General features: G+C 39.1%; 1 protein-coding gene across 5 annotated transcripts in view; it reads left to right on the top strand.

The window, feature by feature from the left end:
• The first annotated feature begins 337 nt into the window (after positions 1-337).
• LOC103457451 (rho-associated protein kinase 2-like) overlaps positions 338-22989 on the top strand; it is a 35018-nt gene continuing 12366 nt past the window's right edge. For 2 of the 5 annotated variants that reach the window (XM_017302345.2, XM_008397585.3), the window contains exons 1-15: positions 339-811; positions 7156-7237; positions 9801-9901; positions 10518-10655; positions 12017-12277; positions 13342-13486; positions 13582-13720; positions 15608-15699; positions 18952-19111; positions 20035-20131; positions 20220-20299; positions 20745-20793; positions 20888-21023; positions 21099-21190; positions 22031-22277. In XM_017302345.2, the coding sequence (XP_017157834.1) occupies positions 716-811; positions 7156-7237; positions 9801-9901; positions 10518-10655; positions 12017-12277; positions 13342-13486; positions 13582-13720; positions 15608-15699; positions 18952-19111; positions 20035-20131; positions 20220-20299; positions 20745-20793; positions 20888-21023; positions 21099-21190; positions 22031-22277 (1915 nt within the window). In that variant the 5' untranslated portion in view covers positions 339-715. The other 3 variants (XM_081602265.1, XM_017302344.2, XM_081602266.1) reach the window with 3 other exon arrangements.

Here is a 22989-nt window from a genome sequence, read left to right as displayed (position 1 = left end):
TATATATATATATATATATATATATATATATATATATATATATATATATATATATATATATATATATATATATATATATATATAATTCCCTTCTCCCCCTCCACGGGAGGTCTCTCTCATCCTCTGAGCTCGGGTCAGAGGATGTATATATATATATATATATATATATATATATATATATATATATATATATATATATATACACAATACAAACACTTCGTATATTTGTTTCTTTCTTGTTTGCTTTTATTTTGGTAAAACAATCCTTAACCGGAAGTTGTATGGTTGTGCGTTAACCATTGGCGACCGTGTCACACAGGTTGAACCCCCCCTGCAGTGCTGTGTGATTTTAGTGCAACTACCTGGTTTGTGACGCTGACGGGACGCATCTGTGACTAAAGATCCCGTTTCTGAACTTCAAGACGTCGGGATTCTCTCTCTCTCTCTTTTGTCGCTTAATGTTTTATTAATGAGAGAAAAGAAGTCGGGAGGTTTTGTTTTCTGTGGATGAATAATTAACCTGACAACTCAAGCCCGAGTGTACAGAGGAAAAATGATATGAGAAGCTGAGCCACGGATCGGCGTGCGCCTCCACCACTGGTAGAGAAATATATATTTAAAAAAAAAAAAACCCTCAAAACTGCAGGTGTTTTGTTTTAATTTGTCTTTTAGCATTTTTTTACGGCATTTGAACTGGACAAAGTGGACTGTAATCATGCTGGGAGCGGAGAGCAGAGTGGAAAGCCGGCTGAAGAAGCTGGAGTCCATGGTCAAGAATCCACTGTCGTCGCTCAACTTATCAACGCTGCTGGTGAGTGAGCGACATGCCCTGGGGGCCCCACGCAGGTACGGGCGTGAAACATGGCGAGTCGCGCGCATACTTCAGAACAATTATGGTCCCATAAAAGTCAGGTCACAGCCGAAGTAAACACACGCGACAAAGTACAGCATTGGAATCAAAATAAGCCTTTTTTTTTTTTTTTTTTTAGATTAAAACTTAAATCGTTTACTGAATTAGCTTAACATCAAACTGGGGTGGAGAAGGAGGCAGAAGGAGCCCCACCTATTAATGTTTCAGCCGCTTTTCCTGCATGGAATGCAAAACTCCCTGTTTACACACTACAGCAGAAGTATATGAGTGTACAGAGGATCAAATGTGATTGACTTCAACAGCGGACTAGACTGACTGAAACTGAAAGTCTTTAAAAAAAAAAAAGGCGGCTGGCAGCAACTCGGTTTGTTTGGAATATTTTCTAAAAAGTGAGCATGCATTCAGACAGTAAACTAGCTGTTGCACATACTTTTACCTTAACGGATTTAGCATACCACACCAAATCTTGAAACTCTACTTCTTGCCTTCCAGCACCATGGTTAATAGGCATGGATCAACATGTCCTGTGCACTTCAGTTTATCTGGAACCACACTTTACCAAGGAAATACAACTGGATAAAAAATAAAAAATAAAAAAAAAGTTATTTTGGTTATTCAGTTGCTCAGGGATAGATTGATCATACATCTCTTTGGAGCGTTGCAAAATTCTTCCAGAAAACATCTTGTACTCCAGAGAGATCAGGGATAAGTTTAAGGCAGGGCTGCGCTATAAATCAATATTGGGGGGGAAAAAAAGTTGTTTTGGTCAAAGGAGACCAAAATAGACATTGTTTGCTTACTTGCAAAATATATGCATATGCTGGACACTAGGATAACAACTCTAAACACATAGTTTATTTAAAATGCAATGGTCCAGATACAACTCTGAACAATCGCATGCTCATGTGGTGGAATTGCTCGGTCAATTGGATTACAGCAAACAGAAGTACAATGAAAAAATATTCAGAAAACTATAGATGAATAAGTTTTTTCTGCCAGCCAGCAATTATGTGCTAATTTGTGCTGGCCCGTAACATACAATGTGAATAAAATACATTTAGGTTTGTAGTTAGACATGACAAACGTATCAGGGGTCTGTATTTGTGGAACAATCATCAGTAGGAAAACGTGACAGACAAATAAGGTTTGAGCTTAAGGAGAATTTGTGGCCACTCTGCTTGTTAAATGACAGAATTGTGTCTATTCTTGTGCTTGATGACTCACAAGTAAAGTCCTGAGTGCAGGACAGTGATGGCTGATAAATCCAGCCGGCCTCATGTTGCTGCGTAAACAGACAACAAGTGATGTTTGGTTACGTTCACCTCTGTGTGGTAATTCTTCAAAATGTTGTGGGTTTTTTTATATTTCTATTCGGCACCGACTCCCCTTGTTTAAGCGGTTCTGAGTCGATGCAACAATGGCCACCGTGCTTCCCAACGCTGGGGAAAAAAACAACCAGGAAGCCGGAGTGGTTTCCTGGAATTGAGTCTGAGATAATTAGTCATGACCTCACCTCACCGTTTCCTGTTTGTCTAATATTTGTTTTTGTTTTGGCAGCATCACACAAGATTAACAGTGTCACACAAACATATAGAAAGTTTTTCAACCCTTTTTTTTTTAAGAATCTATTTTGGTTATATTTAAAGGGTTATTAATCAACGGGACAATAACTAACAATTTATCAAACTACAAATCCCTTCTCTCCAGTGAGAAACTCCAGCTCATTCTGGGGATCACAGGCCAAATGGGATATATTGTCCAGGTGAAAGAGAGCAAGAGTCTGGGATTCCCTCCTGAACCTGTTGCCCTCACAAGCCGATTTCAGAGAAAAAGAAGACAATGGATGTATGGGGCTACAAATCCTGTTTAGAAATGTTTCATTTATTGATGATGGCCTCTTCTTTTTTTAAATTCAAAGACAAAGGAGTATTGTATTTGTTCAAAAGATCAGCAGTTATTTGGGGAATTAGTCATGTAATTTGTATAGAAAAGAAAAACACCTTTACATTCATGTGACTTATGAAGTGTCATGCTATGATGATTACATGTAATTTTTACATGTAATCATGTAAAAATTACATGATTACATGTAATTTTTGGCTCTAAGATAAACCATAATCTATACATTGCTTGTAACATTTAATTTTGTCTTTTCAACCATTTTGTCTGCGTTCTTGTGCTATTGGTATAGTATTCATGACGATAAGTAAAACGCAGCAGAGGCTTTTATTTTTATCAGCAATATTCATGGAGTTCTAACAATTATGTTTTTAAGAAGGCCAAGAAAAAAAGAGTTGCTGTGGAAATGAAATCATTTTAGAACTAACCAAAGTCGATGGTTAATACAAGACAAGCCTATTCTGTTCCGATCTTTTTAGTCAAGCCTTCGTTATCGAATGCATACCTGATGGTATCGTTTTTCGTGCCTTACATTACAAAAAGACTCTACCGTGATGAGGACGCACACAGTTGGCAGCAACTGGATCATGTTCAGATTTGTCCAAATTCCTGAAAACAAAATAAGTTGAACGTCTTATTTGAAAGAGGTTGAAATCTTTCACTGCTACAAATTACATGAACGCAGCAACATTTTCTTCCTAGCGAGGGTGATTGCACAGTTACCTTTTCAGATGTTTTTGTAATTTTTTTTTTTAGTCGTTGATGCAAACTCTTGAGTGCCAAAGAACAAAAATGTGCGTGTACAAAAACGGCACAAATGCAAATAATGGGGTTAATAGCCCCTGAATTTCAGTTTCCTGCTTTGTGTAAAGCTTAATGCCTTTACATGTCTCCAGGGTAGATGAAACAATGTACTACTGTTGGAGCAAGTCTGACTCATTAATCATAGCCAATAATCCAATGGCTCTATGGTATCAACCACTTTCACCCAAACCTTAAACACCACTTTCTATTTCTCATTTTCAAAGATCCATGAGTCGATGATTCAAGCTCTTAGTGGCAAACATGTTGACATTCTGAAGGTTTGTTATCCGCTTAACGTGTTAAACAGATGTTACAGATCTTTCCAAAGCTGCCAAATATGCTGCATTCATTGAAAAGCCCAGCTTTAGATGAAGAGGAATGAAGTGGAGTTAGAGTTTCAAGTTGAGGTTTGTAAAACTAATCCTGCACTTTCTGCTCATAGTAGTAAATTACAAATTTACCATAGACTTTGAGGATGTACTGTAGGCTTTTAAAGTTGATCAAAGTATTTGAATCCACTGATTATAAACATGATGTGACGTACACCCGTTGCTCAGAACATGGTATGCAAGTAAAACAGATATCTGTTTAGCTTCACTTGTGATAAAATGGATGCATTTTCTGTGCTTGCCTGAAAATTCCCTATACATTCAGAGAAAAGCTTAAATGGACTGGAACCATGACAGAATTACAGGAAGGGACCCTATGCTCACTCCTAAAGAGGTCCAGCACAGACTCTTTAAAGGGTCACCAATCTGTCTGCCATTCATTTCTTTAGGAAGTTTATCAGGAAATAGCCTCTTACGTCCTACTGTTAAAGATATACATGTGGAAAGCTGGCTACATGTTGTTAAGGGTTTCACAGAGACTAAATGCTTTGGTCAGATCAGACAAGGCTGAAGGAAACATTCCTGATGTGAAACAAAGAAGGATGGAATGGAAAAGTACCTTACTGGGACTGTTAAGGACGGTGGAGGATCTGTGATGCTGTGGGCATGTTTCTCTTACAAAGACGGTGGAAAAGTTGTTCCTGTTTGAACAAACACAAACCTGACCCAAACAGCAAACCTGTTGTGTTTGGGTCAGGGTCCTGACCCCTGAAACCTACAGACGAATCAACACAGACATGTCTCCCTCTACAGTCGTATTTAAGACATTTACATTGTCTTTCTAAAGGATTGCCGTAAAAACCAAACCATTGTGGACCCTATTGTAACACATTTTATCTGTTACATTTTTAAAAAATGTCACTATTGTTTTGATCAAAAAAATGTGTATTTTCTAACATCATGATGGAATGAAATTCGCCAAGCTGGGAATCAACAAATGCTGAAGCGGTTTGTAATTTAGCTGTTATAAATGAGCTTCTTCCTGTTTTTCCTCTGAGCTTCATGTATTAGATTTACTGATACAGCTACACACTTGCTAAATTTAACAAAACGTTTGATTAGATACATTAGCTCTCTGTAAGAATGCAAACAAAACTAAACGACTATCTGTCTGATATTACCAAATCCAACCAGGGGCATGATCATGCATCGCACTGGCATTGAGGTACTGCAGTGTTGGGTAACAGTGTCTTGTAGGATCATTTAGTAGAAGCACATGTTGCATCAGACTGGGATGTGAGCTGAGCGGTAACTTCTTTGCTGGGGAAGGTCATGGCAGCAATTTAGATTGGACTAAATTCATGCATGTAGAATAAAGTATTGTATTATTTTAGATACTCATTAATAAGGGTTGTCATTAATAAGAGTTTAATGAAAGTCTGAGCTCAGAGTTTTGTTCACAGAGCATGCTTTTTTTTAGAAGATGATACATGAAAATAACCATGTTTAAAATATTACTATCACTGTAGTCAACAAAGAAGAATATTAATGCGATTCAAAGGTTTTTCAACTATAACCACACACAGTCGACTTCATGTTTCCTCTGGTTCTATTGAACATGTTATTACATCGCTTAAGCAGACCTCACTCTCCCCTGCAGCAACATACCACAGTCATAAAAATCTGAGTAAATACCCACTATGGAAAGTGATCACAGATCTTTGATCGCTTAGTGGGACGAGCCTCTATGCGGCTCGTCCCACAATAGCTTCTGAGCCTTTACGTCTATTTCCATCTGCCTGTGGTGGTCGGGGGTGGGGAGGGAGGGATTTCGCCTCACCACTGCTATTTAAAGGTGCAGAATTGTTCCACCCCTGATCACCCCAACCCCCACAAGTCCCCGAACAAACAGACCGATGGCTCAACTTCCCTAGACACACACATGCATTTTGGGTGACTCAACTCGACCCCTGGTTGGGGGAACAGAGGATCACTCTGCATTCTAACCCCCACCTCCCTCACCCACCTGTCCAACTGTCCTGCCAGCCCCTTAGGTCTAGGATCAGAGAGACATTTTGGATTTACATGCAACCTGAAACCCCTAATTTGAGCTCTGATGACACCACAGAAACCCCGGCTGTTAGTCAGATGCTCCCACTAACCCCCTCAGTTGAGGCACAGAAATGGTCTGTGTGTTCTGGAAGTCAGCCTTCACCTCATGTGATTAGCCTTAGTATTCAAATGAATTGTCAGACGTGTTTTTCTATTGATCCAGAATATATTGTACTATTGTGTTTATTTTCTTTAATTTTCACTCCCATTCAAGTTGTACTTGAGGAAATGTGATACTTCCCCTGTCTTTTACTGCTTTGTCCATTCATTTGCTTCTGATACCTGTTATCAGGAAAAAGCAGGTCATCTAGCAGGTGAAAAATTATTTTCAGACAGATTAGTAAATGAGAAAATGAGACATTTGGCTTTGAAACATAGTTTAGTTTTTGTCTTATCTTGTTTATTTAGAACAATAAAACTCCACAAAAAGAACACCTTGTGGGGAAGGGAGCAGAATGTTCAGACTTTACATAAAAGATACCAGTTTCAAGAGACTTCCGATGTTCTTTTGGAAGGAATGCATTTATTTTTTTAAGAATTGGCCCAAAAATATGAAAAACGTGGAAGATTGTCGTCACATGCTTAATACAGCCAGTACTTGCCAGAAATTCCCGCAGCTCCTTTATTGTTTCTGTGCTCCTCTTGGAAGCCTACTTTGTCATTAATCTTCGATGGATGTCTAGTTTTTGGTAATGTTGCTGTTGTGCCATATTTCCTCCATTGTGCTCCTTGGTATGTTTAATGCCTGGAAAACTGTTTTATACTCCTTCTCCTGACTGGTACTTTTTGACACCTTCAACAGTCAACAGTTTGTAGCTAAGTATTCTATAGTTTTTCAGCAATAAATTTTTTGTAAACTGGCCTCTAATTTTTCTCAGATTATTTGGAGGTTGAAGATGAATCGATGATTTAAAAGATAGTGAATATGTGAATTTTCTGTGATATATACCTTGATATGCTGTTAAAATGTGTCTAATAAATACAGATGTAAAACATTGTAAGAGTTTCTAACACTGAATTTTGAGTGTTAAAAGGCATCCAAACTTGTAAATTAAATCATTTAAATATAATATTAGCATTTGTTTTCTGTCTCAGTTGTCATTTAAAAAAATAAATTATTGATTTTGTTTTGTCTTTCAGGATTCCATGAATGCCTTAGCTCATGATCTCAACTACCCATTCCTGCGAAAGAACAAGAACATTGAGGCATTTCTGAACAGATGTAAGAGCTACTCTTTGTGTTTTTTAGTGTTTTGGTGCTTTGTCCTTTTTCTATTTTCTTTCCATGTTTTTTGTCCTACGTTTAATATTTAATCCCAACAAACATGTTTCAGTACGGCAGTCAAATATGCAAGACTTGTATAATTGAAATAACAGTTTTTCACTTCTTGGCCAGAGCTGTGTGTTTGTTGCTTTTCTCATTTCAAAATGATCAAATGTTTTTTTTTTTGTTTGTTTATTTGTTTGTTTTCTTCTTTGCTTATTCAGAAACTGACCGGTTGGTGCCTCAGGCAGTCGAGTTTAGTAACAGCCTTCTTTTACTATAGAGTCATGTCATGAAAATTCAGCTCATTATTCTTCTCTGAATAATTAAAGGGATTCTATGTGGCAGATATCATCATCATCATCTGGAGGCATGCATATGTTAATGTTGTCTAAACTTGTAGGTGCAAGCTACCCTGAGGGCTGGGCGGCAGTTGCCAAAATATGAATGAATTTTTCTGAAGCTGTGAAATGCCAGTTCCATTTCCTGGAAAATATGTCAAATAAACGCTTCATCTTTTTGATTTGACTGATCATAGAACAATTAACCAGACATGTAAACTGAGATAAGTTCCCATGATGCAAGTAAAAATATCATGGTTTCATGGTGTTTGCATAAAACAGACATGTGTAACAGAGTCTAACTGCTTTCTAAAGACAGAAGTATTTCTGCTACTGTTAAAAGAAAGTAGCATTTTGTCACCTTTCTAAAATAATGGCCTAAGTAAATTTTGGATTTTTTTTCTCTAAATCTTTATTATTATTATTATTATTATTATTATTATTATTATTACCAAAATTACATTTTGCAAAAAATAACCTAAACCTTCCTAAATAGTTTTAGGAAGCTGCTGATTTAGATTTTTAGTTATGTATAAAGTTTTATAGTTTCTTAATAAACTGGTTTTGATACATTGAATTAAAACCAAAAAACACAAATAATAATGCTAGGTTTATTATTTGTGAATCTGAATTTGAATTGAATTAATCAAAAATATAGTATAAAATGTATTCAGTAGTTTTTAAGTACAACACAGGATATTTTATATTAGAGTTACACAAATTTAACTGGTAGTATACACAAACAGCAGGTCTTAGATGTTTAAGTAGTAGTGTTGCTTGTTGACGTAATCATTGCGGCACAACTTTCTGTGCCTTTGGTATTATTTCCAGTCAAATTTGTTTTTCCTGTTAGAGAAAATTCTCAGACCCTTTTCTGGTAAGTTGTCTGGCAGCGTATAGCAACAGGTAGGGAGGGGCAGCACTTCACTACTCTTTACTATAGTCAATAAATGAATGTCAAACCTTCAGAGGGGTATGGCAAAAACCTGTAGCAGCTTTGAAAGAATTCTCAGTAAACCTTGATGCCAAGAGTTACACCTTAATACCAAGGTCCAAAATGGGTGGGAGTGTTTGTAGCTCTTATCTTTAGACTTCTCTTTTTCAGAAGCTGATTATGTTAATAAACAATCTGCAACATTGTGCCATTTAACGATGTGCGTGCAGAGTGGTTTTATTTGAAACACTTTTGAAACTTGTTGCTAGGATCAAATTCCCCTCCTTAGTTTCGGCTCACATAGATTTGTTGCCTACAAAGTCTATCCATCCATCCATTTTCTTTACACCCTTGTCCCTTAGTGGGGTCGGGAGGGTTGCTGGTGCCTATCTCCAGCTAACGTTGCAGGCGAGTGGCGGGGTCACACTGGACAGGTCGCCAGTCTGTCGCAGGGAAACACAGAGACACACAGGACAAACAACCATGCACACACACACTCACACCTAGGGGCAATTTGGAGAGGCCAATTAACCTGACAGTCATGTTTTTGGACTGTGGGAGGAAACTGGAGTACCCGGAGAAAACCCACCATGCACAGGGAGAACATGCAAACTTCATGCAGAAAGACTGGGACCGGTGAATTGAACCCAGAACCTTCTTGCTGCAAGGCAACAGCTCTACCAACTGCACCACTGTGCAGCCCCAACCTACAAAGTGTTTTAGTTAAATATATGTTTTAACTCAATTAACTTAATGCAGGTATTTGTAATTATTTCTGATGTATTTTGAGATGTGGTGTTTGTTTTCATTTCAAATGATCCATTCAAGCATCTTGATTACTTGTGCCATTTATTTTGTTTTTGTTTTAATAACATATCCCCTAAATACGTTTTCTACTTAAATAAGCCTTTTTTAGTTGATATTATTTATTTCATAATATATCTACAAAGATTCCAGTTCTTGTCCGAATAGTGTTTGAAATTTTCAAATTCTTGTTCGAAAGTGTCAGCTCAGACTCCCAAAAGCCAAATATAAAGTGGACCACAAGGCTAACCTAAATCGATGGTATTGTCCACGTTTTCTCTGCAGTTTCATTTGCAATTGAGGTGATAAACTATGCAAATCACAAAAAGTAAATTTTTCTTGACCTCTGAACAAAAATTTCCAAAAGGTATATTGAATATAAGTGGCAGCAGATTGAGCTTTTGTGATGCCGAAGTATTTCACTCCTATCTCTTATCTGCAGATGAGAAGCTGGTGAATGAACTGCGAGAGCTGCAGGTGAAGGTTGACGACTTTGAAAAAGTGAAGTTGATCGGGAGAGGAGCCTACGGTGAAGTGCAACTGGTGAGGCGTTTCTCTCTTACTGCCCTATAAAAGAAGAAAATATTTATTTTAATCTTATTTCATTGTTAAACTCTGCGTTTTAAGTAGGGAATTTTTCCTGCTTTTCCTGAATTTAACAGTTTGCTTCTGGGCCACTAGAGGGAGCAACCATCAAGACAAATTTACAAAACACCCCGTTTTAAACACAGAACTGTAAAATATTTGTCACATCTTTTCCTACCTAATGAATCATACATTTTGAAACTGGCTGTAATTCCTCGCTCTCATCTTGGCCTCGTCTTTTAACTGCCTTCCTTCTGCTGGTAGAATCAGGTATCTGATAAGATGTTTGTCTGTTGGAACGAGTCCGGACAGGCTTTGTGTGGGGTATGAATATGAAGCCTGGTGAGGGGGTGTGAAGGGGTACTCGTCTGTGTTTGTGCTTAGCGCTTGTGTAAGCATGTCTTCTTATGGGCGTGTACAACACTCGCTGCTTCCCGTTTCATGTCTGGATCTCTGCTGTTATCTCAGTCATTGTGACATTCCAACAGTTTTCTCCTTATTGTCCTTGTGGAGTTGTTACTGTTTACATTCCAGCATCATCTCCTCTCTCTTATCTGCCTGGACTTTTTTACAGGTCCGTCACAAGGCCTCGAAGAAGGTTTACGCCATGAAGCAGCTCAGCAAGTTCGAGATGATCAAAAGGTCAGACTCGGCCTTCTTCTGGGAGGAGAGGCACATCATGGCGTTTTCCAACAGTCCCTGGATTGTTCAGGTGTGGATGTGTATTTCTTTCCGCAACACGTATTCATACCCTCTTTAACTTTTTTAATGTGTTTTCATAGGCTTTCATGTGATAAACCAATACAAAGTGGTACATTATTGAAGGAAAACACATTATGCTTTTACTTTGGTACCTCTGAATAAAAGACACTCAAATGCCTTTAGAAGTCACCTTAATGGTAAATTCAGTGCAACATGAGTGCAATTTAATCTCACTATAGATCCAGCTGTTCTGTGAAGATCCAAGAGGTTTCTTAGAGAACATCAGTGAACAAACAGCATCCTGTTAACAAAGAAACACAGATGTTTAAGAGAAGTTTAAAACAAGTTTAGGTTATAATACTGTATCCTAACCATTCAATGTCTGATACAATACTGCTGAAACGTGAACTTTGCAACTCTATCGAGATGTACCTGTCCACATAAATTAGAAGGCCTGACAAAGAGAGGGTAAAATGGCAAAGCAGTGAAGGCGCCTATGCTAGATGAGGGAATCTGTTGACAGTTCAGCTGTTACTTGCACATTCAACAGGCTTTTACTTTTTGAATTCCTGACTGCTGAGCCACTGATCCATTCAGGCTACAATATAAGTGACTAAAAACAATACATCAGTGTTTTCCTCAGCTTTCTGCAGCTTTAGCTGTGTAATGTTGCTGCGTCCTTCTGCAAGTGGCTCGCTCTAGCCTTACTCATGTTTACACCATTTGTCTTCTTGCAGCAACAGAACCACCCACAAGGTTTCTCTTTGAGATTTCAGCTATTTGTCGGGCACACCTTTAACACGGCAGGAATCCCATCCATAATAAGATCCCACACAGGGAAAAAAAAAAACAAGAAACAAAAAGCAGTTTCACTTTCATCCAGACAACGCCTCTTTAGATCATCTTACAGATATGTTTCATGGTGTTAATCCGGATGTTTCAATCAAATCCTACAAACTTAATGGTTTTATTAACTGCTAAGGCAATTAAAAGATGTGGAACAAGAATCCAGTTTGAAATAATCTTTTTTGTGCTACCTGGCAACCAATCTTATTTTATTTGCAACTTTATTTGCTATAAAGTTGTAACAAGGAACTTTTGCGTGTTATGTTGGTAATTTTGAATGAAATTGAAATAGAACATATGTTTAAATTAAAAAATTGAAAACTAAACTAATTATGCTACAATAACTTCATATTTTAGATAAATCAGTTGAACCTGTTTTTTTATCTAGCTAGAGTTGACATAATCCTGGCATCAGGTTTACAGTAATGATTTTTGACTTTGAACAGCAATTGTGTAATCTGTATCAATGCAAAATCTTTAAGCACTTAGACATGACATTAATGTGTGGAATGAACATCATTCCAGCTTTGCTGCGCTTTCCAAGATGATCGGAACCTCTACATGGTGATGGAGTTCATGCCGGGCGGAGATGTGGTCACGCTCACCATAAACTACGACATCCCCGAGAAGTGGGCTCGCTTCTACACGGCTGAGTTGGTTCTGGCGCTGGATGCCATCCACTCTATGGGTTTCATCCACCGCGACATTAAACCGGACAACATGCTGCTGGACCAGCACGGACACCTCAAACTAGCCGACTTTGGCACCTGCATGAGGATGAACTCGGTAGGCTGATTGTTGTGAATTGGAGTGAATGAGATGTTTCAGTATTTCGGAAACTTTAGAAGTAAAAATACGTTTAGTTATTCTTTGTCAGGGAAATATGTTTGTTGTATTATCACTTGGAGCTCTAGAGCACCATCAGGTGTTCAAATAGTGGAAGTGGCACTCAGAATTGTTCTCGAGCTGTTTTGAAAAGCTTCAGGATTTACTTTGCTAAGCTCCCAAATCAAAATGCCTCTGTGGTTCTGCCTCTGGTGTGGAGCAGGAAGTGTTTCTCAGCTTTTTACCACAGCTTTTTAAAATAGCTGCTCCTACATATTTGTACCTTTGGGGAAATCCTCTGAAGTCGTTACAAACACCTCGACATGTATTATGGTTTCTTGCAATTTAATTTCTTGTGTAGGTATATAAAAAGACTTGTATTGCTGGTAAGTAACTAAATGAATTATAACAATATGCTTCATTTATATAGCATTTTTCAAGACAGAAAATACAAAGTGCATCAATAACATTTTAAAAAAATATAGAATTAAAAAGGAAAAACTGAACTGTATCAGCAAAAAAAAGTATCAGAAGCAAAATATATAAAAACAAAACAGGAAAGTAAAAATAAAATGTAAGACTAAATTCAATAATATTTGTAAAAAAAAAAAAGTATAACTCAAAGAAAAACACAGAAAAACTTTGTTGAGAAAAAATATTGGTACCCTGACAAAAAAAACGTAATCATTCTAGACAAAGGTTTTTCTTTCTAGACACTAATTTGATTGAATTGAGAATAAGCAGTGCCAAATGGGGGGTTCAGCTGACACCACTCTCTTACTTTGCGATTACCATTGTAAAAAGTAAAAAGTTGACTTTTGGATCAGCAAGCTAGCACAGCTTACAAAAGAGTTTTTAAAGTCATGAAAATATGCCATGATGTGTTCTGTAACATCAACAATAGCTATTGGAAGACTGATTTAGTTGGGGACTTTGACACGGATCGTCTCGGTATATAATAATCAGTGGGTCAGACCTGATACTTTGAATCTTATACTTGTGATTGTGTGTTTGCTTGTCTACAGTCTGGTATGGTGCACTGTGTGACAGCTGTAGGCACACCAGACTACATCTCCCCTGAGGTGCTTCAGTCTCAAGGCGGTGACGGGACCTACGGTCGGGAATGTGACTGGTGGTCTGTTGGAGTTTCTCTGTACGAATTGCTTGTTGGTGAGTTGCATTTTAAATTCACAAATATGAACTTCTTTCTATGGGTTTATTGGTAAAAAAATCTAGAAAGTTTTAACCTCTAATATTCATCACAGGCGAAACTCCGTTCTATGCCGAGTCTCTCATCGGAACGTATGGGAAGATCATGAACCACCATAACGCTCTGGTCTTTCCGGACGATGTGGAGATGTCTCAGAATGCCAAAGATCTCATAAGTGCCTTTCTCACTGACAGGTTTGCTTATCAAACATTTCCAATTGTTCTTGGACTATTAGACCATTTTTTTAAAAATAAATCAGAATCCACTTCATGTGGATTATGATTTATAATTATCTCGCTTTCCAACAGATAGAAATCATCGTATGTGTGTGTAAGTTAACGCTACAAGGTCTGAGGATGTGAGAGGTGTATGTTTGGCTGCATTACCCAATCACAGACCTACTAACAGTTTAGTTGTCTGGGCCTTGATACAAGACAGCATCACTCAAATAGGTCAAAAAAAAAAAGTGTGCCTAGATTTGCTTGAATTAGATTGAACTTTACTGGTTCCTCTGGGAAATTACCAGCAGCAGTCCACTGACAGAAAATAAACTGGACAATCTTACTTAACAAAAAAATGAGAAATCCAAACAAAACTGTCATAATTTTATTAATTGTTGATCTTTGATGTAAAGTTGTATTGTTTTGTTAAAAAATGGAAAAACCAAAATTTCTCTCTGTGTCCCCTCATCCCACTACCTCTGGGTGCATGGCGGCAGAGTGGGGTGGCAGCTTGAGTTGGTCGTAATGGAATGACTAGCTCAAATTCAGGCATATGCTGAAGAAAAGACACAGATTTGAAGATGATTGTGATGTTGATTATTTAAAAAACATCATAACCCAATAAAAATATCCTTCGGCTGCTGACAGATTTGTTTTTTGACTGGTGTTGGTGTTATCTAGGCCATTCCACCCCAATCAGTGAGTCATTTAACCCATATAAAAAAAAACATTCAATTTGATGCACTCCAGGCAATAGTGAAATTAGGAATTATTCATTGTTGAAGTATTTCCAAATTAGACAATGTTTTTTTTATGAGCCTGTTTGCCTAAAATAGCTGAATGAATCCAAAGGTTTGTTAATGCCATCAGAATTTAAGCTTAAATTCTGATTTATTCTTTCACTGAATGAATACATGGCTAGTGGTCCTGCTTTGTGGCAATTTCCAGTGGAAGAGACCACTTCCTGTTTACATTACTGACCCCTCCCCAGAAAAGGCTTTAAACACAGGCCCTTTCTGCCTCTCTACAGAGCAGCCTTTCATTTTTTCCTTCTCACTGAGTTTATTTACCTTCTCACTCACTATTCTCTCACCACGCACAGAATCTGATGTGTGTATGTGAGGCAGTCTCACACACACACATTCGCTAATCACTGCATGCACTTAACCCACATACTCTGTCATTGTCTTCCCATTTTGCTGGATCACTCATCCGGTCTTGTCCCCCTCCTCCCTCCTCCCATCCTGTCTCTCTTTGAGTTATCTCATTTTTCCTTTATGTGCAACATTTTCTACCTGACTGCTGCCAATTTCCATTTCTCTTACCCCTATTTACTCCTTTAGTGTTCTGGGCACAAAGATATAGCTTTTAAATTTAGCTCTGTTGCACGTGTTGTTTTTTTTGTTGTTTTTTTTTAATGCACCCATCAGAAAACTCCACTCTCTCCCCTTCTTGCTTGATCTGGAATGTCCCACACGTGGCAAGCCCAAACTGCCACACCCCTCTGCCGCCATGCACCCAGAGGTATTGGGGTGGGGGGATGCAGAGAGGCGTTGAAGGAGGGAAAGTTCTGTGTTACCGACGGTTCCTCATGCTAACTTTCTGCCATTCTGAAACTATATCATCTTGGCTCTGGCTGAACACAGGAGGTTCTCTGCAGCAGCGGTCATGCGGCTCTCCAGTCTGGCCAGTTTGGTCAGAGCAGTCATTCCACTGGGCTCTGTGTTTTTGGGATGACATGTTAGTGATGGTGGGTGGAGGGGCGGGGCGGGGCGGGGTGAGGTGGGGAGTGTTTTGCATTCTCACTAAGGCAACTCGCCTCTCAACGCGCCTCTGCCTCCTCCTTGTTGCTGTGTGCAGGACGGTTCGACTGGGCCGCACCGGAGTGGATGAGATCAAACGTCACCCCTTCTTCAAGGACGATCAGTGGACCTTTGACAACATCCGTGACAGTAAGTGGGCACATGGTGCATGTCTCTGAGCATGTGCAGGTGTAGGTTTCCTCTGTTATTCCCATGTCTGGTAATGTGTGCCTTAGTCTTGTTGCCATTTCTGTCTTATCACCTCCAGCTCATTCCATTCCCTTTCCAGATTTGCTCCGCTTTAGCCTGTGATTTCAGTTTATTTCCAGCTCCTGCACCAGTAAGCCTTCACTTATGCTACACATGCTCTCCATATGGTCTCATATCTGGCATCAAATGATGGGACGCTTTGTGGAGCAGGACATCATGTTATTGCGCAAATCCTTCTGGAAATCAGCTCATATGGAGTATATCTTTAAAAGAATAAAAATGCATTAAAGATAACAGCAGCAGATTTCAAATAATACTGGGTTGCTGTCGTGTATTTAAAGACTTAATGTATTTAAAATTTATAAGACAACATGCTGGAAAGAGAGCAATTACAGCCACTGTTGGTGAGATTAAATAATTTGATAATGGCAGGTTTACTGACATTGCCCACTATTTTAATTGTTGTTTTTAAGTCTAAAATTATACACACTTGCAGTTTAGTTGAAGATTAAATGACTAATTAACCGTTTATTAGTCTTCGTTCTTCTGAGGTTGGCATCCTGCAGCCAGCTGTTTAACAGACATTCCTAGGCCTTAATTGCAGTTGTAAAGCAGCGTCACCCTAATAAGGCGGAGCTGATCAGCAGTGTGCAGCAAAAGTTGGGATGAGGGAAACTTTGTTTTGTTTTTCCCTCTCCTTTGGAACGTCACTCAAAGTATTATTTTTCTCTGGAACTCTGATTTTCATAGTTTATTTTGCTTTTATGATTTATAAAATATTTGTCGTGGAAAACAATGTCATATTGTTTTGATGTTTAGTTAATTATTCAATTCTTTTTCCATATAATTTAGCCACACTTTCCCCCCCCCCTCATAGTTTTATGTACTTGCTGCATTCGAAACATTTAATTTCAAGTCAGATTATTTAACATGGATATCTTTAATGTTTTAACTCATAACTCATAAAATGTTTTAATATTACTTGATTCTCATCAGATTCTTGTCTCTGGATGGTTTTGTGTACATATGACGGATAAAAATCTTGTCATACAGGTTAGTGAAATCAATTGTGGGACTTGGCTAACATTAGTCTACTGTGTGCACTTCTCTTTGTAACATAAAACAAAAAAAATAGTCTTTACAAGAAGCTCTTTATGCATTGCTGAAATTATAGGATATGGGGTGGAAAAAAGAGGAAGAAAATTAGAATTTGTACATTAGGATTATGAAGAGCACCTTTGTGTCTGTGAGTGATTACATTCAGAGCCTTTTCCTTTCGCCTCTCCATTTCTCCACTGCACCTGGCTCTGATTATAAGGGCAGACTAAAGTTCTGATCAGAGCCTTGCAGTCTGGAACATAAAACCGCCGCTGTGCCACTGCTGCGCTGCACATGCATGTCCTCTTTCTCTCTCTCCCTCTTAAACACACACACACACACACGCACACAGACACACACACAGGCTCAACACGCATTGGAAACATGAGCCAGATCTATTTCTTGTTTCCTTCAGAGCCCTATCTGTGCACTCTTTAGATCTTTGAGAACCAAACGACTCCCTGCTACGTAAGGCCTTCGCTCTGTGCTGCGACTCTTATCTCCTTCTGTTTGCTTGCTTACGGCGGTGATTGCAGCGAAATGACGGACGAGTGGATGCAGGGGCTGAGAAAGGCGCATCCTCCGTAGCAGCGGGCGGGACGATCGTGTGGCCTCATCTAATGAGAGGGGCGCCCCGTTTCGAAGGGTTCCGACTCTCTTTTTCACTCTCACTGTGGCCGCGGCTGCCTGTCATTAGACTCTCCCTATCAGAGAGCATTCTGGGAAGTCTTGCCACAAGGCCATCCATGTCTCTTTCTGTCTCACCACACGTTTGACTTTTTTTTTTTTTTCAAGTTTCTAGTTTTACATCACCCCCTACGTTGATTTAATTCCTGCGTATTCATCAAGCTGACGGTCAAGTCTCGACCTAACAGTAATGAGCTGTTTGCACAGAGCCAGAATTACGCCCGTCTGAGGCCGCTTGTTTTTTATTTAATTGGAATCTTTTTATAGACTAAAGGACCATTTTTATCTGATTGGCCCCTGCACGGATTTGTCTGCACGCCGTGCCGTGTTCAAAAGTGTGCTTGCTCTTGTGAAAGCAGAGCAGAGGGTGCTGTATTTTTTTTTTTTTCTGCTGCTGTGGTCAGGATTCATTTGTGAAAGGTAGCTGTGTGTGTGGGGCACAAAGCAAGCACTGTGTGGGGAAAAGGAGCGGTGTCAAGCTCACGCCAACCTGTAGGAAACGTACTCCTACTGCAGGCCGTGCCAAAGTTGGCACAGGGTTGGCTGGAAGGGGTGAAAAAAAATATTCAGTGCTAAAATATTTTCAAGGAAGGGTTTTTAAATTCTCTTTGCCTGCTGGAACTTCTTCACATTGTGTCACGTTGCAACCTCTACATTCACTGCGTTTATGGCACGGACCAAAAGTTGCAATGTTAAAGTGGAAGGAGGATGATATCATTTTTTTTTTCAGTTTTCTTCCAAGTAAAAATTTAGAAACAAGGCTTCTTTATCTTGATGCACTTAACTAAAACCTAATGCAACCAATGGCCTTTAAAAGTACCCTTATTCGTTTTAATTTAATCTCTTAGGATGAGTGCAGCACAGCTGTTTTGTGAAGACCTCAGAGAAACGGCATCATGAAGTTATTTTAACATTTATAAGGAACAGAGCAGACATGTGAAATTAGATAATCGGGTCAAGATGCAGAATGCTTTTATAGCGGAACACTAACATCATCAGCCTGAACAGACCGTGCCCTCTGTCAAAGAGTTCAGAGTTGACAAGAAGGTGAGCGAGGCAAAAGAAACAAGGCAGTGGAGGAAATGTGTTATAACAGAATAAGGTGGATTCACAGAAAATACAAATGGACTCCACATTTTTTAGACCTCTGTTTGGAAAGAATTTTAAAAACCTTCTGTTGCCTCCCAGTTATACACTGTAATACAATATTATAATAATTCGCTGTTAATTCCTGTAATACAATAAAAATGTGAAATGGTTCAGAGGATCAGTAAATAACTCTGAGGAAATCTAACGTCTTCATACTCAACAGAATCTTTATTTCTACTCTAACCCTCCTGGTTCGCACCGCCTCCTCCTCCTTGGTCCGTTTGACTCAACGACTCGCCCTCTGCTCCTGTGTTCCAGCTGTGGCTCCAGTGGTTCCAGAGCTGAACAGCGACATAGACACCAGTAACTTTGATGACATAGAGGTGGAAAAGGGAACTGCTGAGACTTTCCCTCCTCCCAGAGCGTTTGCGGGCAACCAGCTACCATTTATCGGCTTCACTTATTTCAAGGAGGATCAGTAAGTCTTTTAATCTTGTGTTCTGTTCGTTTGATTGGTGTTTTATCTAGATATGTCATTGCTCAATTTTTATTTTTGATTCATTTGTAATGCTGTGATGGGTTTATTCGAGGAAAAGTCAGTTCTTTGCACTGACGAAGGACTGTTTACAGGAATGCTTACAGGGAAACAACAGCTTCACATTGCAGCCAGACACTGTATCCCTGTTTTAGACCCATACTGCCACCTTGTTCTGACAGTCTCTTTAAACGCCCTCTCTGCATCTGATTTATTGTAGTTTCCTGCCTCACTTTAGCCTAGCATAAAAATTGAGGAATAAAACATTTCTTAAACTTATGTTGCTGAACTGCCTTAATCCACAGTAACTGTTGGTATGTAGCCAAATTTTATTGGACATTTGTCAAAACGGTAAACAGTACTGAAAATAACCAAGTGCAGCAACTCTGCATCTAAACTCCAATGATATATGTATCACACAATTTGTTGTTTTTTATTGCTTTTTAATTCTTTTCAATGAATTTCAGAATATAAACGAGGTGCAGAAGTTTAAATTGATAATGGAGTGGGCGCACATTGTTAATATCACTTCAGAAAAGGAAAACGTTGAAAATTCTTTTCTTTCATTTTTTTTTTACTTGCTAAAATTAAATGTATGGTTTTAAGGTGAACAATTTTTATTAAATTTTAGCTGAATACTTTTGCATGGCTCTGCAGATGCTTTTGAGTTCGGCCGCATCAAATAAATCGTCAGAAAGCAGGGCTTCCTTACAGCACATTGTTTTACAGCAAAATTAATGGTTTTACAAACTGAAACCGTTAAGGTTGATCTTTGAACCTCACATGCTGCCTGAAGTTTGGACTTGTGTGTTGCTACCAGTTAAAGCTGTTGCAAACATTCGTTAGTTTTCTCTCTCCGTTTGTAGGCTCCTGAGCGGAACAGGCAGCAGCTCTGAGGAGGATTCAGACGACTGGAAGGAAAACTGTAAGGATACAGAAAATTCTGCGGATAGCAAGAAAGATGTGAGTGACTTTGTGTGCAAAGTTTTTTTTTTTTTATCCTGTCAGTGGATAGATGGAAGACATTTTTCTTTGTTTTCCCTCTGAGCAGCTGCAGAAAAAGGTTAATCTGCTGGAGGTGCAGCTCGATCATGAGATGCAGGCCAAAGATGAACTGGAGCAGAAGTGCAAGTATGACTGAGACACACACAAATTTGAACATCATTATGATGGATTATACCACTTTTTGTACAATATGAAACTATAAATCAACTTTTTGATACACTGTTATCTATAAATTGTGATTTTAAGAATAAAAAGAATTCATTTCAAATCACTGTTTTGTTGATATATTGGCAGAATCACTTAGGAAAGAGGTAGCAATTAACACCCTAATATTGCAGTATAGGCTAAATGAAATGAGAAGAAGAGTGGTAAAGTCAAACTCAGCTTCATTTTTGTTTTATTTATTTATTTATTGCATTTCACCAGTTTGCTCTTTTTGAGAAGTGGAGAAAATGTTTAAAAGAATAGATCAAATGTGTTGTGTTTTTAACAAGTGGTTGTATGTCAAGGAAATTGTTTTTAAATCTCTATCTTAATGGAAAATTTGTAATCAGTTTTTCTTTATCTTCAGAAATGCCACCAATCGTTTAGACAAGCTGGTCAATGAACTGGATAAGGAGGTAAAAATGGACGCAAAGTGGCTGCAGGGCCTCTAATCCAGTCTGATATTACACAGTAGATCTAAGTTTGCGTTTGCTTTTCCTGTTTCATCAGATGAACAGTCGGCAGAAAGTGGAAGCCTCCATGAGGCAGCTGGAGCGAGAGCGAGCCCTGCTGCAGCACCAGAGTGCGGAGAACCTCCGCAAGGTGGAGATGGAGGCAGACAGGAAGCGCATCCTGGAAAACGAGTGTGAGCGCCCTTTATCTGACACTGGGTTCGTCTTTTTCAAAATCTGAATAACATCCTTCTCGACTGTTTTTGCAGTGAACAACTTGAGGGACCAATTGGAGGACGTGAAGAAGAGGAACCAACAGTCACAAATATCTAATGAGAAGAACATCCAGCTGCAAAAGCAGGTGAGGAGGAAACTCTGTCGTCACTCGCCACAGCAAGATTTACTTTTCTCGCAGAAAAATGAGAACTTGCCATCAAAGTTTTTTTATGTGTTTGTATCATGCGTAATGAACCAAATATTCCCCATGCATATGATTGAATGCAAGTTGATATTTAACCTAACTAAAAACATCTAGCATTGTCTCTGACCTTCATCGTTGCCTGTTGTGTATGCATGTATATGCTTTCTGTATGACTTAGCTGCTCAGGGTTGTAAATTGGACATGACAGAGTTTTCTTAGTCGCTCTTTAAAATGTGGAATGCAGGGGAATATTCCATTTTAGTGATAAAAATGAGACTTGGAGATTGCAAGATCTCCAAGTCTCTATAGCAACCATTATATCTGCATGACAGGTGGCACCAGAGGATAAAGCTAATGTTTAGCTTGACAGAAGATCTGTGATGCTGTGGGCCTGTTTCTTTTCTAAAAGTCAATTTGATCATTGTTGGAGTGCATGACATCACTGACTTAATTAAAATATAGTTGCCTATTTCTACTTGTGATAATCAAGATTTTCACCTCTAACAATAATTTAGAATTCATACTGATTCAAAAGACTCAAAGACTGCACAAACAAAAAATATCCTTATTTTTTGTCTTATATTTTTACCTTTGTGCGATTTTGCCACCTTCTATTTTTCCTGTCAGTTTGCTGTTGCTTCACGTTCATTTCATCACAGATTGAAGGGTATTTGTGTTCTATTCTGTTCTGAAATATGTTACTAAATCTGCCGCTATAATGAAAACGTTTTTGCCTCTTAGGCTGAATGAGAATGAACTTCATCTGCTTCTCACCTGTAGCTCGACGAGGCTAACGATGCCCTGCAGGCTGAGCAGGAGGCGGTGGCTCGGCTGAAGAGGAGCCAGGCGGACGCACAGAAACAGGCCCAGAGCCTCGAAGTCAGCCTCAGGGAGATGGAGAAAAAGTGCAGCGGACTGGAAGCGAACAAGGCGGAGCAGGAGAAGCAGATGAGGGGGCTGCAAGTTGAGCTGGAGGAGGAGAGGAGAGAACACAACCTCAGGACAGAGACCCTCGCTGACCTTCAGGGTGAGACACGGAAACAGCTGAACAGACGGTTTAACTCATCGTTCGTCGCACTAATTATGATCAAGACCAAGGGTGGGAAACTCCAGGCCTCGAGGGCCGGTGTCCTGCAAGTCTTAGATGTCTCCCTCATCCAACACACTTGAATCCAACAGCTGAATCATCTCCTAAGTGCAGTCAGGTTCTCCTGAGTCCTGCTAATGACCTCATTATTTGACTCAGGTGTGTTGAAGTAGAGATGCATCTAAAAGTTGCAGGAGTCCGGCCCTCGAGGCCTGGAGTTGCCCACCCACTGATCTAGACGCTTAAAAGTAATTAGATTTTTGTGTGTTCCTGAAGTAAACATCTCTTCAAGTTTTGGAAAAAGAAAGACATTACATAACTTGGAGTGCGCAGTTGAACGGAGAATTAGATGTGAATCGTTTTTTGGAATCAGCCCTGGGAAATATTGGATCATAGGTGGAAACATCTGCTGAAGGAGGTGGAGAGTGAAGCAAGATGCCAGAACATTGTGCTTTTTTTTTGTTTTTTTTTTCTTGAGAGGTGGCTTTAAATTTCATGGTCTCTGTAACACAGAGACGCCGGCCTCTGAGGTCAGAGGGGAATTTGTTAGGACAAAGTTTTACCTGTTTGGCGTGTTTTCTTCCCTTGGTCAAAGTCTCCTTTAGGGTTGATTCATGGAAAAGAAAAGGAAAACAAAGTGCCGTATTTTGTG

Source organism: Poecilia reticulata, chromosome 21 (genome assembly GCF_904066995.2).
Source record: "Poecilia reticulata chromosome 21, P_reticulata-male-v2, whole genome shotgun sequence".
NCBI classification, from domain to species: Eukaryota; Metazoa; Chordata; class Actinopteri; order Cyprinodontiformes; family Poeciliidae; genus Poecilia; species Poecilia reticulata.
This window is presented reverse-complemented; position numbering and strand designations above follow the sequence as displayed.